At 46.6% G+C, this 18,426-nt stretch overlaps 1 protein-coding gene across 1 annotated transcript in view; it reads right to left on the bottom strand.

Annotated features, from left to right (window-relative positions):
• Nucleotides 1–18,426, bottom strand: part of GRID1 (glutamate ionotropic receptor delta type subunit 1) — a 685,207-nt gene that overhangs the window by 216,317 nt on the left and 450,464 nt on the right. The window contains exon 6 of the mRNA XM_068982608.1: nt 11,841–12,011. Within this exon, the coding sequence (XP_068838709.1) occupies nt 11,841–12,011 (171 nt within the window). The remainder of the gene's footprint in view (nt 1–11,840; nt 12,012–18,426) is intronic.

Raw genomic sequence — 18,426 nt, 5'->3', positions numbered from 1 at the left:
GAGAAACAGCCCATTTCAGAACTCTCGAGATCATGACAATGAGGGAGAATTCATAATAACAGTGAGCAGAGTGGCCCCACAGCAGTGAGAGGCAGGGGTAGAACTGGTCTGGGAACCCTCCTGACCGTGAGTAAGACCCTGAGGTGCATGAGCCTGGACTCCAGAGGTCACAGGAACCCTCGGTGGGGAGGAGGTCAGCCCTGCTCTGTCACCACCCTACCCCAGCCCTCTCTGCTCCTCCAAGGGTTGACATGGAGCATGAAGGGAGGTGACAAAGTAACGTCCATCCCGGGTCAGATTTGTGACCCCTCAGGGTAACTGTTGCACAAACAACCATTAGCCAAAGTGGGTCAAGGGGATGGCTCTCTGCACACCTCACCAGCAAGGTGTCTGCTAAAAATATTCCAGGAAAACAAAATCACTGGATATAAATAGGAGAATATGTTGGCCTCACAGGACTCCTGGGAAGATCAAATGAGATCCTAGGGCTATGGGAAGCATGCCTGCTGTCCCCCACCATTCCCCAGTATGTCCCTCACACTCTCAACATCTCTGAGCCTCCTTCTCAGCCTGCAATCCCCTTCTTCCCACATCGTAGGCAGGATATTCCCAAAGCAGAGGCCCGGACAGGAACCTGGGTGTGGGGAACTGTCCTCTGCAACTGAAATCAGACGTGGCCCAAGGGAGCTGGTCCAGGTCATCATATACACCTGCTCCATTGTGCCTCTTCTCTCTTTTCCTCTTTCATGCTTATCCCCCAGGGTCACCTCTGCGACGACATGTCTGAGAAGACCTGACCCCTTCCTCCATGGATGTCCCTGTGCTTGACCATTCCTGCACTGCCCTGTTCCATCTGCCTTCAACCCTCATCCTTGTAGTGGGCGCAGGGATGTATGCCACAAAGGCCTGCATACCTGACATCTCTCCATCCTGTAGGTGTGAGAAGTAGGGGAAAGACCTCCCTGGTGGTCCAGGGGTTAAGAATCTGCTTGCCAATACAGGGAACACAGGTCCGATCCCTGGTCCAGGAAGATCCCACGTGCCTCGGAGCAACTAAGCCCACCCACCGAACTTACTAACGCCCAAGAGCCTAGAGTACATGCTCCACAAGCAGAGAACCCACTGCAAAGAGAAGCCCCCGTGCCCCACTCGAGGCTACTAGAGAAAGCCAACGCAAAGCAACAAAGATCCAGGGCAGCCAAAATAAATAAGTAAATAAAGTAACAAAAAGAAGTAGATGGCGGATGGCATGAGTGTGCTGTTATAACCAACTGCTGACTGAAATATAACCTCAGGCTGTAGGGAAGCAGGCAAGTCAGTGCCAGGGGACCTTTGTGGGGGCCTTGCACTACACAGCTGCTTACTTGACAACAGAGAAAGGTCACTCCCACCACCAAGAATTCACCCCCTGTCCTGAAGCGAACACCAGGACAGAACACCATCTCCTCCCTCTTGATGCCTAGGAGCACAGCCTTGATGAGAAATATTAACCCACTCCCTGCTTTTGGCAGCCCCCATCCCTCAGGAGTCCCTACAACTGTAAAATTATTCTGATATGTCTCCTGCCCCTCTGAAATACAAACCAATAATGGAAATGTTCTAAGAGGATGTAAGCCACTTAGAGTTGCTTTGGTGTTATTTTTTATTTGCTTTTTTTTTTTTAAAGGATATCTCAAAGCTGAGAGTCCTTGATGATGTGAAGATTTCTCTTCTCAAGACATTTATGGATCTCCCAGCCACCCACTCACAGCCAACGCTATTCACAAAGCTGGCACCCTCTGACCCACATCCCCGCCTATACACACACTCGCGCGCACGCACACACACACACACAGGGCCACTCCTCCCCTGCAGTGGCCCAGTGCACTTCTAGTCACAATAAATTAAGGTACTTAATTACATAAGTGATTTATCCAATACAAATATATGAATGCAGAAAGGCCTGCCATGAAGAGGAAAACAACAGGATGTGACTCAGAAAGGCCAAAGGAAGAATAGGCTTGAGCAATGCTCTTTTCCACGTTTATGTATTGATATTTCCACTATCTCTAGAACCCAACACCAACCAAAGTACATGGTTGGTACTTGAAGTATGTTTGATGGATGGATGCATGTAGATGAACGGGTATGTGGAGGTGGGTAGGGAAGATGGGTGGATAGATAGATGAATGGATGGATGGATCTCTACTAATTGACCTTGGTTCACAAAAAGATAAAATGTAGAAAACAGCAGGAAAAAGAGATTTTTATGCCCCAACTTTGACGTGAGAGGAGTCATGCTTTATTCAAACAAAAATGTGTTTCTCGTTTATATTTGCTCAGAGTGTCTTCTGGCTCCTCACCTGGAGCTGTTTACATCTTCTCCTCTCTCTTCTGCCCCGCCTCCTACAAGATGCTATCTCAATACTTCTCCCCGCTTTGGGCAGAAGCTAACACTTCAGTACTTATCTGTGGCTTCATGGTCATCTCAGCAACCTCAGCATCCTAACTTGGGTGACCGTCTAGGTTCACTGGTGGGCATACAAGGGAGGGTTGTCAGGAGAAGGCACTTTTAAGGAAACAAAGATCAAGAACAGTAGAAAGGCTGCCTCTCCAGGGGGCTCCCTCCAGATCCTGACAAACATAAAAGAAACCTTTCCTTGGGGTAGGTGGGTAAAGACCAGTGTGCTAATGTCCCGGATTGGTGAAGCCAGGTCCCTGAGTCAAAAGGAAAGATCTAGAGAGACAGAGGCTCCCAGCTTCATTGACTCTCACTCAATGCTTGTCTTGAGGAGCAAACAGCCTGAGCTGGTGCTACAGGTTGCAGGGTCAGAGAAAGGGACCTGGCCTGAAGGAGTCCTTGCCTCTCTCTCTCTCATGTCTCAGGTGAGGCCCAGCACAGAGTTCTCTAGCGAAAGACAGACAAGCAGCTACCATCACCTCATTCCTCTGAGAGTGGGAGCGTAGGACTCTGGCTATCCTAAGAGCACTGCAGCCCAGAAATGACAAAAGACTATAAAAGCATTTCAGGTGAGAGCTGACTTGACAAGCTAAAGAGAGGCCAGAGTGTCTGGGCCAAGGGCATGGCAGAGGAAAGACCCGGATGCACAGCAAAAGACCTGGAACTGGGTCAAAGATGCCAGATGGAGGAAAGTCAGAGGCAGACAAGAGCCAGAGCCGGAAGAGGAACCTGAGGCTTTCCTGGGAGCCTATGGCCTCCTTTCTAAGTGTACACACAGCTGCAAGGGGCCTGGCTGGTTTGGTGAGCCCACTGAGAGATGCACGCTGGGGTCCTCTTTTGTGTCATACAGCAGAACTGTCACTCTACTATTGTGCAGCTTAGCCCGGGGCCTGGGTTGACCTGGGCCAGCTCTGCTCACTGCTTAACACCCAGCAGGGACAGGAGCCCATAGATATAGCATGTGCTTGATAAATGCTCAAAGTACGGGTGAATTGAATCTCCTCTTCCTCTCACTCGCAAGGTGATGCTGAACAAGTCATCTAAAGTTCTAGCCTTGAGGTTTCCCTCGTGGTCCAGTGGTTAAGATGCTGTGCTTTTACTGTAGGGGACACAGGTTTGATTTCTGGCGGAGGAACCAAGATCCTGCATGCTGTGCAGTGCAGCCAAAAAAAATAGACAAAAACAATTTTAAAAAGCTCTAGCCTTATCTTGATTACAATAACATACAGTATGTTCAGCGTCCCTGGAGAGGTGCAGTGGGTGGTTTTGATTATAACCCTGGTGCCAAGTAGCCAAGTATCATCCCAAGCTCTCTGAATTTAGTTTTATTTTTGGAGGGAACAGGGACAGAAAGGAATAGAAGGAGAAACAAAGGACCCAGGCAGGCTCCTGACTTCAATGTGGGTCAGCAGAGAGCTTGTCAACCAGGGGTGTCCCTGGTGGCCAGGGCCCAGTGTGATCTGTCACACAGAAGCGTGGAGGCTCTTGTGAAAAGAAACTTTGATCTGCCAACACCACTCGCCTCTGCTCCAATGCCCCTTGGCCTGAAAGCTTTTCAAGGGCAAGCAGGGGTCATACATGGCGCCTGCAGCTTCAGGGTCAAAAGACTGAGCAGGGACCAGCCCTGGGTATCAGGACCAGCACAGAAAGCTGCTCACCTGGGTGTATGTCCCTGGCTTCCTCCTGGCCCAGCAGCAAGGTCACAACGGCCATGGCGCCCTGGGCCTGAGCTGGGCCTTTTAGGTCTGCATGTCCTAAGGTGTTGCAGGGCTGCCCTTTGAGGAAAAGGCCACTTCTCTGCTCTCAGGGTGCATTATAAAAGCTGCCAATATAGGAAGGCCCAGAGTGAGGGCCTGCACAATACCCTGACCCAGGTTCCTGAAAGGGAGATGGCTTGGCGTGCTTTTAAGCCTGACATTTGCACTGCAGGGCTGGCTCAGCCACAAGAGTCCAGGGCACAGCCAGTCCTGCACTAAGACCATCCAGGTGTGCAGGGGAGAGTAAGTGACATGTGGAAGGTGACTAGAGCTAGAACAGGCACATCAGCAGCCCCACACCTGCGGGAGGCGCCACGCCCTGCACCCTGTCACCCGCCACCCATTCCCTGCCCGGGCTTAGGAGTTTCACCCCTGGGGGTGCTTCCGAACATCCTCTCTACATGGCCACCTCCCACAGCCTCCACATAGTTCAAATGCCCTTATTTCTCCCCGGGGATAGGGCAATCCCCGGTTACCTTGTCTCCAGCTTCCACCCTGCACTGAGTTGTCATTCCCATAGGCACGTTCTGCCCTGTCATATCCCCGAGGGCTACCCACCCTGGCCTCCGTTCCCTGGCACTGCTCTCCTCGCTAATTGATTTCCCAGTACTTCTTGCCTCAGACACACTAAACTCAGCCCCTGCCTTCCTTGGCTTCTGGGCCTTGACACATGACATTCTCTATAACTGGAAAGTGTTACTAAATGGAGATTAAAATTCCTGATTTATTTGGAGTTTGTGAGAACCAGAGAGACAACATTTGTGAAATGTCTAACATAGGAACTGGCATTTAATAAGTGCTTAAAGTGTGTCTGCGGAATTAATGGATGTTGAATGAATAGTTTTAAATTGGTTCTTAGGAAGAAACAAAGAGATGTCAAAGTGTTTGCAAAGAGGATGCCTCTTAGAACTAAAGTGATCAAGAGTAGAAGCCACACTGTGAAAGGGAATAGGACCTCTGTGTGGATACATTCCATGTGGAACTGTCCATCTGTAATCTGAATCTGGGTTATATGCTTCCATGGGATGGGGGCATCCTGGCAACGCTTGTCTTTCTAAAGTCAGTCCCCTATGTAAGAGGCAGGTCCTCAGATGGGAAACAAGGAAGGTGAGGTCACATCCCTAGGAGACATAAGAGAGAATTTAGCTATGAGTTCCTGACTGGACTTCAGCTTTTAAGAAACCCAGGTAGACATTCCTGGCTTCTAGATAATTAAAGACCAATCACATGAAACCAACTGAGGACCAAGAATGGAAAGATAGATTTTTTTTCTAAGAGCTAACACCAAGAATCCCCATTACATCAGTAACTATATTTTATTTAAGAAAATACCTTGTGTCAGCAGGAGCAAAGGCTACCAGTAAAACTGTTAAATTGATCTTCATGAGAAAATAAGGAGAATTTATTTTGGAGTCAAGACCCAGTTAGCGGATAGGAAAGGGAGGGTAGCAAGATGCAGAGAAAGGATGAAGCACAGGATGGGGGGAATGGGGCAGCAGAGGAGCAATCATATCTCACTGGGGAAGACTTAGAACCTGAGAAGCTGTTTGTGCAGCTACAATGCAAAAGTCCCACTCCAAGGCCCACCATATGTGACACCATCTCTGAGACTGAGATGTGTTGTCTTGTTGAAACCAGAAAAGGCTCTGATTTGGGTTGGTACTCAAATTTGGGTTGCTCGCATCTGGGTTGGTACTAGATGCGGTAGCAGCAGTCCCATCAGAAGCCCAGGTGATTTGTTTACTTACTTACTGAGTCCCTAGAAGCAGTTCGAGGGTCAGCAGTAATGGAAACAGAGCCCCCCCTCCCCCGCCCCACTCCCATGAAATGTCCTGAGCTCTCCAGCAGAGCCATACATACACATTTGGTTCTATCTGACCCTCAGCAGGCTGAGCCCTGTGTGCATCCCCATCAGAGTGGAAGGGAGAGGCCCCCAAGGATGACAATGGCTCTGCTAGGGCGCCAGCTGTCTGCCCTCCCAGAGCTCCATACACATTTCTCCACAGTATATCAGAATTTAGGCCAATCATATTAGATTGCTCCAGCCTTGCCTCCCTTATACTCAGGGGCCCAGGGAGTTGCTGGGCATTCACATTATCAAGGTACAAGTCATCCTGGAAGGCATGGGAAGATGGATGGAAGGCAAGGGTCACAGCCATGTGGGCCAGCTGCATCTCACCACCAGACCATTATCTGCCCAACACCAAAGCTGGCAATGTGGGAAATGTTTTCATTAAGAAAGGCTGCATTTCCTCCAGCTTTCCAAAGAGGCTGGTTTTCTCTTGCCTCCATCATTAATCAAGCAAAGTTGACTGTGTAGAGAGACCTCACAGAGGCAAACAGCAGGAACTGACCTCTGATCAGATCCTCAGACAGGCTCTGTCCATCCAGCACACTCAGACCAGCAGAGGGTCCCACCGGGAGGACAAGCCGATGCCCAGATGTCACAGCTCGAGAAATCCATCTCCAGGTGCAACCTCTCTGCCAACCTGCTGCCAGCCCACCCGTCCCGAGAGGGGAAGCCACATCCAGGCCTGAGGAGGGAACAGATGGTGGCAGAGGGCAGAGAGTCGGGGGAGCTCTCCTCATGTTGAATCCAAGATGCGAGGAGGGTGGAGCGTTGAGGGTCACTTGCTCTACCCAAGGCTCTCTGGCCTCCAGCTGTTCATATAGCCACCCGTGGCCAGGACGGCAATCAGCTGTAGCCAAGGGGACCACCTGTGCACCTGTCTCTGAGAAAGGCATCGATCCATGCTGGCCACTACATGTTCCATCTGGGTCTTTAGGGTGAAATAAACCAGCGAAAATGGCAAGATGTCCAAAGGAACTCTGGTATGAAGAGGTTCGGTGCTGCTTCAGAGGAAAGGCTTCTATAGGCAGGTTGACAAGAAACTTGTAAGCTTAGGACAAGTGTGCAGAAAGCCTTAAAGAAATAGAGATGCAAGACGTGGTGGTATGGGGAGTGGGATCAAAATGCTGTAACAAGTTGAAAGAGGGAGCAATGATTCCATCTATTAAGCCATCTTACGATTTTAAAATTCACAAAGAAGAGAAATCCCAACCTAAGGGAGCATTTTATGACAACACCACTTTAGCTCCTGCAGCCTCATTCAAGGTTCGGGCTCCACAGTGACCAGACAACACAGCTTCTATCATTTGCCTGTCCCGCTTTGGAAACACATTTGAATAGAAGTGGAGTAAGAATGTGACAATTCATTTGTTAGGTTAATTGCAGCCCTGAAGTCATCAGGCAATGCAGTCCTAAAGACCAGGGATGGTTCAGATGCTGCTCTGAGCAAGCCTGCCATAAAATCTGAGCAAAGCCTCGGGGGTTCTTAGGGTCTTGTCATTTTTATCACAGACAACCCCTTAACAAACCTGTTGAGAAAATAAGAATGAGAAGCACCCAAATAAGACAGTGCTTTGTAGGGAAAAATAAACAACAGCACTGCCCGTTGCAAAAGCAGTGCCTTTGGAGCTAATAGAAGCCACTTACTTAGGTACTTTTCTTCCAAAAGATGTTCTCTTTACTAAATAGGAACCAAATTGATTTGCTATAATAGTGCCTGGTTGGCTTTGCAGCACAAAAAGCCCTGACCACAGGCCTAATAGAAGAAGATGGAGCTTCTGAGGTCAGCTCAGTGCAGAAGCAGAGAGATGGATGATCTTGCAAAAATTCCCTGCTTTTGATAGCCTTCTTGAAAACTTCTAACCCAGAATTATCATCCCAAGAGAAGCTGTCTGGGGAAAAAACTAAAGATGGACTTGAGAGCTCCATTTCCAAAATAATTTTCATTAATTCCATCAAGACAAAGTTAATAATCCATGACGTCAATGTTGTATTTTTTTTCCCTTCAGTTGGTTGTGCTAAACATGTTGGAATCTTCTCAATAAATCTCACAGCTAGAGGCTAGTAGAAATTAGTTTGCCTTCTACACTGTCATTAAGAAAGAAAGAAGTGGTAATAGCTACAGAGAAAACTTGAAGGGAATGGCTTGTAAATGAGATGAATCTACAAGCTGCCCAAATGGTTGTTGGGTGGGATGAGTAAATAAATCCACATTTGCCTCTCATCACAGCCTGTACAAGGAAGCAGATGCAACAAATGGAGATAGATTCATTTAATAAAGTATTTTATTTATAGATATATAAAGAGGCTTCCCGAGACAGTTTAACTTATGTTAAGACCTGCATTCTTAACAGATCTACCCCATTAGCCCTTATCGAGAGTCTCCAAGGAGCAGGGTCTTGTCTGAAGAGCTATGCAGGCCGCAAAGACACTGGCCTCCCCTCCCCCCACCCCAAGGCAGCACTGATGGAGTTCCTGCATGATTGAGGCAATGGTAAGTGGTGCCCAACACCGGTGATGAGGGGCTAGACAGAAGTGAGCTCTCCCACCCGCTGCGAGACTTTCAAAGAGCACGCTCAGGACAAAAGTAGACTACATCACACTGTTCAAAAAATCATGAGGCCACGTTCAGTCTTCCCATGGAAAGCCAAGCACACCTGGCCACATCCTCTAGTAGGAGAGTTCTGTTAACAGCTCGGCCTTGTTCTTGTTGCTGTCTATACATCCTCTCATTTATTTTCATTATAACTCTGAGGGGTAGGTAATATTTGAATCCCCAACGTACAGAGAAGGAAGCAGAGGCATAGAACGACAAATAAATAATAAAAAATCATTAGCAGCTAGATTTACTGGGATTTGAACCCAAGCAACCTGGCTCCTGTGCTGTTGCTGCTACTTCTTCTTCTACTAAAGCTGTTGTTGCTTCTGTTGCTGCTGCTGCTATTATACTACTGCTGCTATTGCTGCTGCTGCTGCTGCTATTGCTACTGCTGTTGCTACTATTATACTACTGCTGCTATTGCTGTTGCTGCTACTATTATACTACTGCTGCTATTGCTGCTGCTGCTACTACTATTATACTACTGCTGCTATTGCTGCTGCTACTATTATACTACTGCTGCTATTGCTGCTGCTGCTACTATTGCTACTGCTGCTGCTATTGCTACTGCTGTTGCTACTATTATACTACTGCTGCTATTGCTGCTGCTATTGCTGCTGCTGCTATTGCTACTGCTGCTGCTATTGCTACTGCTGTTGCTACTATTATACTACTGCTGCTATTGCTGCTGCTGCTGCTATTATACTACTGCTGCTACTGCTGCTGCTACTATTATACTACTGCTGCTATTGCTGCTGCTGCTGCTATTATACTACTGCTGCTACTGCTGCTGCTACTATTATACTACTGCTGCTATTGCTGCTGCTGCTATTGCTACTGCTGCTGCTACTATTATACTACTGCTGCTATTGCTGCTGCTGCTGCTACTATTATACTACTGCTGCTATTGCTGCTGCTGCTGCTATTGCTACTGCTGCTGCTGCTATTACTACCGATACTGCTATTGCTACTATTAATATTACTGCTACTGCTGCTACTTCTGTTACTGTTACTATCACTGTTGCTACCACTGCTATTGCTACTGCTGCTGCTGTCACTGCTGCTACTGCTGCTGCAAGATCTGTGAGGCAGGTCTTAAATCTTGCTCTTCATACGGCGTCTGGCTCTCAGCAGAAACAGAGTGAGGTAGGGTGGCCAGGATTCTGTGTTCGATACTGAACTGACTTCACCTGAGGATTAGCCCCCCACCGCAGAGCCATGGCTTTGTTCATCCTCCTAATAAACGTGTGTCGTTCCAGAAAGTCCTCTACTGCATTCCTCTCTGCTGCAATCAGTGTCTTTCCCTCTCTTGTCCTCCAGGAGAGATTCTTTACATCCAGTGTGACTGATATGAACGAAAGAGCTCAGCTGGGCTTCCTGTCCATGGCAAAATGATGAATCAAGACATTGATGAGCCATACTTTGGCTGTCTCCCTCCACCCCACCAGGGCAGGACATGTTGGTGAAATAGGAAGCAGCCCTCTTTTCTTGTGGAGTAGAAGAGGTAAGGCAAGAAAGAAATGGGAAAATGAACAGGGGGTATGGGGCGGGGTAGAATAGGGGTGGTGTGTCTTTGGGGAAGGATGAAGCCTTTTGGGGAGAGAGAACCCATAGAGACCTTCCTGGGAGTGAGACCCCCTCAGGGTCTGGCCCCCACAGAGAATGGCAGGCACCTCCCCCTCCGGCCCCAGGTGGGGACGAGCACACATTGCCTGGGCCATATGGTCACACTACACTTCCATCCACATGGAGAGTGAGGTGCTAATACAGAGTCAGTGTGAGAGGCCCTCACCTCTTCCTCCAAACTCTAGAAAAGAGGAAGGCAGAGCAGGACAGCAGCAGCCTAAAATAAAGCACCTTCCACGCCTGCTGCATATGCCCGGGGCTTTCGAGTCCATGGGCCCTTCAGAGGTCTTTGATCTGCTCTCCTGGTCAGCGCCTCACCATCTTCCAAAGATCCCAGACCTTGTGATGTCTCCCTGGAGCGGTGGACTTTGGGCTAGTGGGAGTTACTCCAATGAAACCCTGATGTCTTCTATGCTTCCTTATCAACCAAGAACATATTTCTAGCATTTGCCATCTGTGGGAGCATGCTTCCTCTCTCCCCAGTTAAGATTATAGAATGGATTTGGTACTTTGACAAATCACACACGTACATAGCTCACTCTAGAGATTATAATAACCTCCCTTCCCCAAATATATGCCCCATGATTAGATGTTACCAAGATGTCCTGGGATGGGGCTCATACTCTAGAGGCAGACACAGCCCATCACTGACCTGTAGTCCCTACGCCAGGCAGAAAGAAGGGGTAAACTAGTTTCAAACACTGAGTGGCAACCACATTCCATGCATAAATTATGAGTACATTTCACAAACTCAGGTGGGAAAAATTTCCTTCTGTTACATGGTTCCCACCAAGCATTGAAAGAAAATTTTCTTAGGGACCATGTTCCTAGTGGAGTTTCAGATGCCAGTCTACCAACAGACAATCTTCACCATTACCCCCAAATATCCAGGAAGAAAACCACCTCACCATGGGTGCACAGCTCCACATCCACCAGGCCTAAGAGAAGCTAACCTTGATTGCACCTATGTCAAAAGAGTAGTGGAGGGACTAATCATACACACTCTGTATTTCTCATCTTGGAAGGAAGGGACCAGGTGGGCAAGTCATGTTTCTACCTTTTGCGCCCTCTTGCTCAGCTAGGATTCCAGCAGTGTTCTGGTTGACTTAAGACTTAGCATTCAGAAGAGGAGCTGAGATGTTTCCCAGTTATTTCCATATTTTTGACTTTCTACAGGGAAGAACTTAAAATGGGTTCAAAATGATGACTCTCCATGGGAAGGCTCTGTCCCCAGTCCTGACAGATGAAATCATTCCCCATCAACACAGTCATCACAGAAACTTAAGATACAGGACTCTCCTTACTCCCTAAGTGTGCAACTTTTAAATACAAGAGGCACCCAGTGAGCTAATATGCTGCATCTGCTGACATCGGCCATAATTGCCTGCTAATGTGCTCAGAGGTACTGCCCAGTTGACTGGTTTCAATTTCAGCAAATGACAGAGTTCTAATAACTACAGTTGGTGGGGAAGTGTGCTCAGCCAGAGCTGAGGCACACTGTTCCATGAGGCAGGCCAAGGGTATGGGTGAGACTCCCTCCTGGAAGAAGTTTAGGAGGCCAGCACTGACCTGCAGCATCTGGAGGTAGCCTTCCTGGGGGTCGCAGAGCAAGGAGGAGATGCGGTGGTTGTTCCTCATGCATTTCTGGTTGTCCTTTGCAGAAGGGAAGATCTGCCGGACCACAGTCATCCTGCCAAGGGCGCTGTGGACCAGATCCAGGATCTCTGGGTCACTGATTTCCTGGGAAGATAACCAGAAATGCTTACCATTGACTTATGACCTCATAATCTCTGCAGAAGACTTACCAGTAGATGTCTAGGTTGACAGCCCAAAGAGTTGATGCCAAAGGGGTTATGAGTTTGGGCTTAAGGTCAAACAGTCTGTTAGCTGCTTACTTACAAATAATACTTGTTTACCCTAAAATGCAAACAGGATTATTCGACACCTTCCCGGAAGAACAGAAAAAGATAATCTGCAGCTAAACCACCATGCGTTGGCTTCCATGGAGTCAAACCCTAAAAGAACCAATACTATCAAGTGTCATGAGAGGCATTAGCTGGAATAAAAGGCTCAGTTTCCTGTTGGGAGTTGCCTACCTGATATAGACAAGGAAAACTGGCTTCCTCTGACAGAGCTGAACAAAATGCAGTAAGTTTCCCAGAATTCTTTAATAATTAGATTTTTTAAAGATTTGCATACATGCAAAATTTTAAAATATATCCATTCATTCATCCACTCATTCATTGCACAAAATCTACCCAACAGCTCCTCAATGTTTTGTTCTATGTTACGACAGGTATAGCTGTGAATGAGGCAGGCTTAATTCCATCTGATGAAACTCAAGGTCATCATAGGCTGAAATATATGGAGTGATGTCATACGGAAATCTAGGGGCAAAGGAACCCATCGAACTTCCACATGGGCCCGTGTGCTAAGTTCTTTACACGCATTATCTCATTTTGCACTTGCAACAGCCTTAGGAATTCTATGAGGTAGATCCTGTTATTACCCTATTTAAAATGAGCACTCTCATGCATAAAAAGAGCAAAGGGAGCAGGCCAAGGGGAGCTCTTTCCAGGATGAGGCTTCTGTGAGGAATTAGCACTGAAGTTGAACCTGAAGGATGAACTTATTAGGCACAGTGTTTGCTGGTAAAGGCGAGCAGGCAGGACAGCGAAGAGTCAGGTTGGTGGTAGTACTGCTGAAGATGGAGGCAATGGTACAGGCAGCAAGGTGTCCCTCCAACCTAGGGAGGGGCAGGGCCACTGGCAGGAGAGAGGAATGATCAAAGGCAGTGTGGGATCTGTGTCCTAGACCAGATGTGGTTATGGGGTTCAGTAAATACTGCTAAAACATCCACACTGTAGATGATGAGAAGCACTTGAAAGATTTTATGCACCAATAAGCCACAATCAGATTTACATTTTAAAAAATCTCTGACTGCTGTACAGAGAGAGGATTAGAGAGTAACAAAGCAGCTCCATGTCTGAGATCAACACAGGGACTATAAAAATGGACATTCACCGAGGGTTTTATTGGTGGAAGAGACGTTCACTGGTTTTAAGAAGTGACTCTTATCTGTGTTGGTTGCAAGTCAAGATTTTAACCATGAATAACTGTGTTTTAAAATTGGCCTTAAGTCTTCCTCCTTGCAGATGACACAGCCCAGCTTCGAGATGATGAGAAAGTATAAATGGAGCTAATGAGGTTAGAAACAGTGATCGGGAATTTTCAGAATCACATAAACAAGAACATAACATGTTTAAGGATTTAAAGGTAAACAAAGCACTTTCAGGAACTGTCCTAGGTACTCAAAATGAGTGTATAGACTGGTCAGTTATAACCATGTACTAGATCTGGGAGAAAGGAAGAAATTAAGAGTTGCATCCTTTTAGAATGATCAATAGTTCCCAAATGTAAAAACTACAGGCATTTCTAAAGAATTTAAGTGCTTGTACATACTGAATCTGTGTTTCAACCACTTAAACTTTGTATTTCCGACAAAAGTCTGTTTAAGGAACGATGATCATATTGGATTGGGACCAACTGACAATCAATGGTGAGGAAATTGCAAAATGTTCATATCTTTGGACCACCAAGTGAGAAGAGCCCAGGATCCAGTTGGGCTTCAGAAAACAAAGCAGAGAATGTAGCTGAGCCTGGACATCTGTGCTATGCTCTTAGCTGCCCTGCTAATGGACACATTGCCCCAAGCAGGATAGCAGGATGAGAGAACTCATGTTCTAACCTACTAGAAAGTAAAACTGTAAGAAAGACCAATGCACAGCATGGTCAGCTTTACTTGAAGAAGGAATATAGAGGTCTTCATGGGTAGGAGGCAACCTAGAAAAATCATGAGGTCATTCAAATTATGCGTAAGGGGGTTCATCAAAGTCAGCACACTTAAAAGAAATGGATATGTGACATACCTTTTGTTTTTCTCACTTACTCTTGATAGCAGTGGAGAAGGCAACGGCACCCCACTCCAGTACTCTTGCCTGGAAAATCCCATGGATGGAGGAGCCCGGTAGGCTGCAGTCCATGGGGTCGCGAAAAGAGTAGGACACAACAGAGAAACTTCACTTTCACTTTTCACTTTCATGCACTGGAGAGGGAAATGGCAACCCACTCCAGTGTTCTTGCCTGGAGAATCCAGGGACGGCAGAGCCTGGTGGGCTGCCATCTATGGGGTCGCACAGAGTCAGACACGACTGAAGCGCCTTAGCAGAAGCAGCAACAGCTTGATGGCAGAGGTCACCATAGAAGCTCTTTTATTAAACCTATCCTGCAACCTCAACTTCCAGATAGGATAGCATTGAACCCTCCCTACTACCCTGCAACAATAACCTTGGAAATTGTAGGGGGCCTGACGGATAGGAGAACACAGTACCTTTCTGGTAGATATAGCCTCACTTCCCTACAATAAGCAGCAGCATATGGCGGGACTGATGTCAGGGCAGCCAGGACCTAGTCAAGGGTCCCGCAAGTCAAGCCCTCCTGCAAGTAGCCCTGATCTCCAGACCGTTCCTTTCCAATTCTACCTTCCCAGGACAGAGATGAGAACTTGGCATAGCTTCCTCCAACCCATTAGCCGCTATATGCCTCCCTTGCCCTAAGGATCTCTGCAGAATCTCCCACAGTCCTGTTCTCACCCACTCACTCTGAGTCAGAGCACTACCAGCCACCTCCCCACACCTCTGCTGCCACTGCTAAGTCACATCAGTGTTGTCCGACTCTGTGCGACCCGATAGATGGCAGCCCACCACGCTCCGCTGTCCCTGGGATTCTCCAAGCAAGAACACTGGACTGGGTTGCCATTTCCTTCTCCAGTGCATGAAAGTGAAAAGTGAAAGTGACTGCAGCCCACCAGGCTCCTCCCTCCATGGGATTTCCCAGGCAAGAGTACTGGAGTGGGGTGCCATCGCCTTCTCCGCCACACCTCTGGGCCTATCCCTAGTATCTAGTACAGAGATAGCTGCAATCAGATGCAAAGAATCCACAGAAGCAACTCCCCTGGGTCCTTGGAGGCAGTGAAAAGGGTCACTTCTCCCAGGGATTTATCCTTTGCTTTGGAGATACCCAAGTCTGCACCATCAGTCAGCTCCCTCAGCTCCATGCCAGGCCTTCTTCTGTCCTGATGGCCTCACCAGGTCCTTTAGTACTACTGGGCTGCACACAGGTATCGGCTCACACCCTGCTCACTGATGCCAGGGACTGCTTCCAGGCTGGAAACCAGGTCAGCCTCTGGACTACTGGGAAGAGGATCAAACTCTGGGTCTTCCTAAGGGTGCAGAGGGCAATCAAGCAGCCAATTTACATAAACAACTTGGAGAACAAACTTTCCCATTGTCTCAGCTGAACATTCCTTCCAGAGAGTGCTGCTAGCAGGAGAAACAAGACAATGGGTGTATACTGTGTGACCTCCACTGACCTCACCAAAGTCAGCAAGGCAGTAGTGAAACAGTAACACATCATATCCATACACTCAACTAAGAGCTGATGTGTGGAAGGGCACAGGCTCAAAATAAATCTTCCTTGTTACAAGCGTTGCCAGGATGGCCCCATCCCATGGAAGCATATAACCCAGATTCAGATTACAGATGGACAGTTCCACATGGAATGTATCCATCAGTTCAGTTCAGTTCAGTCGCTCAGTCATGTCTGACTTTTTGCGACCCCATGAACAGCAGCACATCACACCTCCCTGTCCATCACCAACTCCCGGAGTCCACCCAAACCCATGTCCATCGAGTCGGCAATGCTATCCAACCATCTCATCCTCTGTTGTCCCCTTCTCCTGCCTTCAATCTTTCCCAGCATCAGGGTCTTTTCAAATGAGTCAGCTCTTCGCATGAGGTGGCCAAAGTATTGGAGCTTCAGCTTCAACATCAGTCCTTCCAATGAACACCCAGGACTGATCTCCTTTAGGATGGACTGGTTGGACCTCCTTGCAGTCCAAGGGACTTCTCAAGAGTCTTCTCCAACACCACAGTTCAAAATCATCAATTCTTCTGTGCTCAGCTTTCTTTGTAGTCCAATTCTCACATCCATACATGACTACTGGAAAAACCTTGACTAGACGGACCTTAATGCGCAAACACTACATAAATTATGAATAATAAAATTATTTCAGTGTACCTTCCATCAAGAAATAAAATATAACCTGCATCTTGATTGGATGCCTCTTTCCCAAATGCTTGCCATCAGGAGTTCCCTCTGCCATGCCATAACTTATGGATGTAACCTAGGTAATATATATCTTAGGCTTGCACATTTTGTTTAGCTTTGTGTAAGCTAAACAGTCTGCATGCCTCTTACCATTGTGTCTTAACACAGTGGTTCTCAAACTGAGTCTTGTATCAGGATCACCTGGGGAACTGACAAAATTACAGAGGTCCAGTCTTGTCCCATTTCAACAAGCTAAGCTTCTGTGTTCTACATTAGCTCTCCAGATAATTCCAGTATTCACCAACATCTAAAAACCCCTGGGTTTAACATTAAGTTTTTGTGATCTATTCATGGTGATGGATGCAGCTCTGGTTTATTCATTTTCACAGCTGTATGCTTTGCATTGTATGATTCTGCCACAATGTATTCATGGTATTGTGATTACCATTTGAATGTTTTTGCTTCTTTCCTATTAGGAACAAACCTTCTATGAGCAATTTTTCTTTCCTATGTGTCTTGGTGCACACCTTTAAGAATTACTCTACATACCTGGAATTAGAATTCCTCCATAGGAGAATATGAAAGTGAAAGTCGCTCAGTTGTGTCCGACTATGTGTGACCCCGTGGACTATACAGTCCATGGAATTCTCCAGGCCAGAATACTGGAGTGGGTAGCCTTTCCCTTCTTCAGGGGATCTTCCCAACCCAGGGATCGAACCCAGGTCTGCCACACTACAGGAGTATTCTTTACCAGCTTGAGCCACAAGGGAAGACCATAGGAAAATATGAATGTATTCAAATTTACTGGATCATACCAAATTCCCAGAGTGATTTGCATCCACTTATAACCATGTGTGGTGAAGAGTTCTTGTTCTTCCTTTCCTGATCCTGATATCCTGCTGCTGCTGCTGCTAAGTCACTCCTGTCGTCCCCGACCCTGCGCAACCCTATGGACAGCAGCCCTCCATCCACAGGATTCTCTAGACAAGAATACTGGAGTGGGTTGCCATTTCCTTCCCCACCTGATATCCTATGACTTCCTAATATTTGCCAGTCTGCTGAGAATGAATTGGTACATCACTAGACTTTAATTTCCACTTCCCTAATACTTAAAAGAGTTAAATATCTTTCATACACTCATGAGTCATCTGTTTCCTTTTGTGTGCTTGTGATTTTTCTCTAATTTCCACTGGGTTTTATATTTTGCATGATTTATGGGATCCTTTTTTCAGTTCTGGATGTTAAGTTTTTATTACATGCTACAGATACCTTCTCTAGTTTCTACATTATTAAGTAAAACTAGGCTATAAATTCATCCAACTTGTTTTCTTTGTCAAAAGATTTTTATTACTAATTAAATTTCCTTATTTCTATAGGAATTTTCTTGTTTTGCCTTCCTCGCCCTGTCATTTTTTTTCCTACATGTTTAGGCATGTTGTCCAAATTTTCCAGTTGATTGGCATAAGTTGCTCACAGTGTCATTCTACTTCTGTTCTCCCCAATGCATCTAAAGTTGTGTGCCATCATGCATTTCTAGCAATCTGTATTTCTGTATCTTCCCTCTTATTTTGACCCTATAAGTTAATATATTTCACAAATTCTCCTTAAAAAGTATGTTTTACCTTAATAGATACTGTTTTATGTGCTGGTTTTCTATTTCATCAATGTCTACTCTTAACTTTATTATTTTTATTTTTCCATTTTCTTTGGATTTATTAAGTGGTTATTTTTGAAACTGTTTCCATATGAAACTTAGCTCATGAATATTAAACATTTTTTCTTTCCTAATGCAGGTCAGGAAGCAACCGTTAGAACTGGACATGGAACAACAGACTGGTTCCAAATAGGAAAAGGAGTACATCAAGGCTGTATATTGTCACCCTGCCTATTTAACTGATATGCAGAGTACATCATGAGAAACACTGGGCTGCAAGAAGCACAAGCTGGAATCAAGATTGCTGGGAGAAATATCAATCACCTCAGATAT

This window comes from Capricornis sumatraensis, chromosome 10, assembly GCF_032405125.1.
Source record: "Capricornis sumatraensis isolate serow.1 chromosome 10, serow.2, whole genome shotgun sequence".
Taxonomy (NCBI): Eukaryota; Metazoa; Chordata; class Mammalia; order Artiodactyla; family Bovidae; genus Capricornis; species Capricornis sumatraensis.
This window is presented reverse-complemented; position numbering and strand designations above follow the sequence as displayed.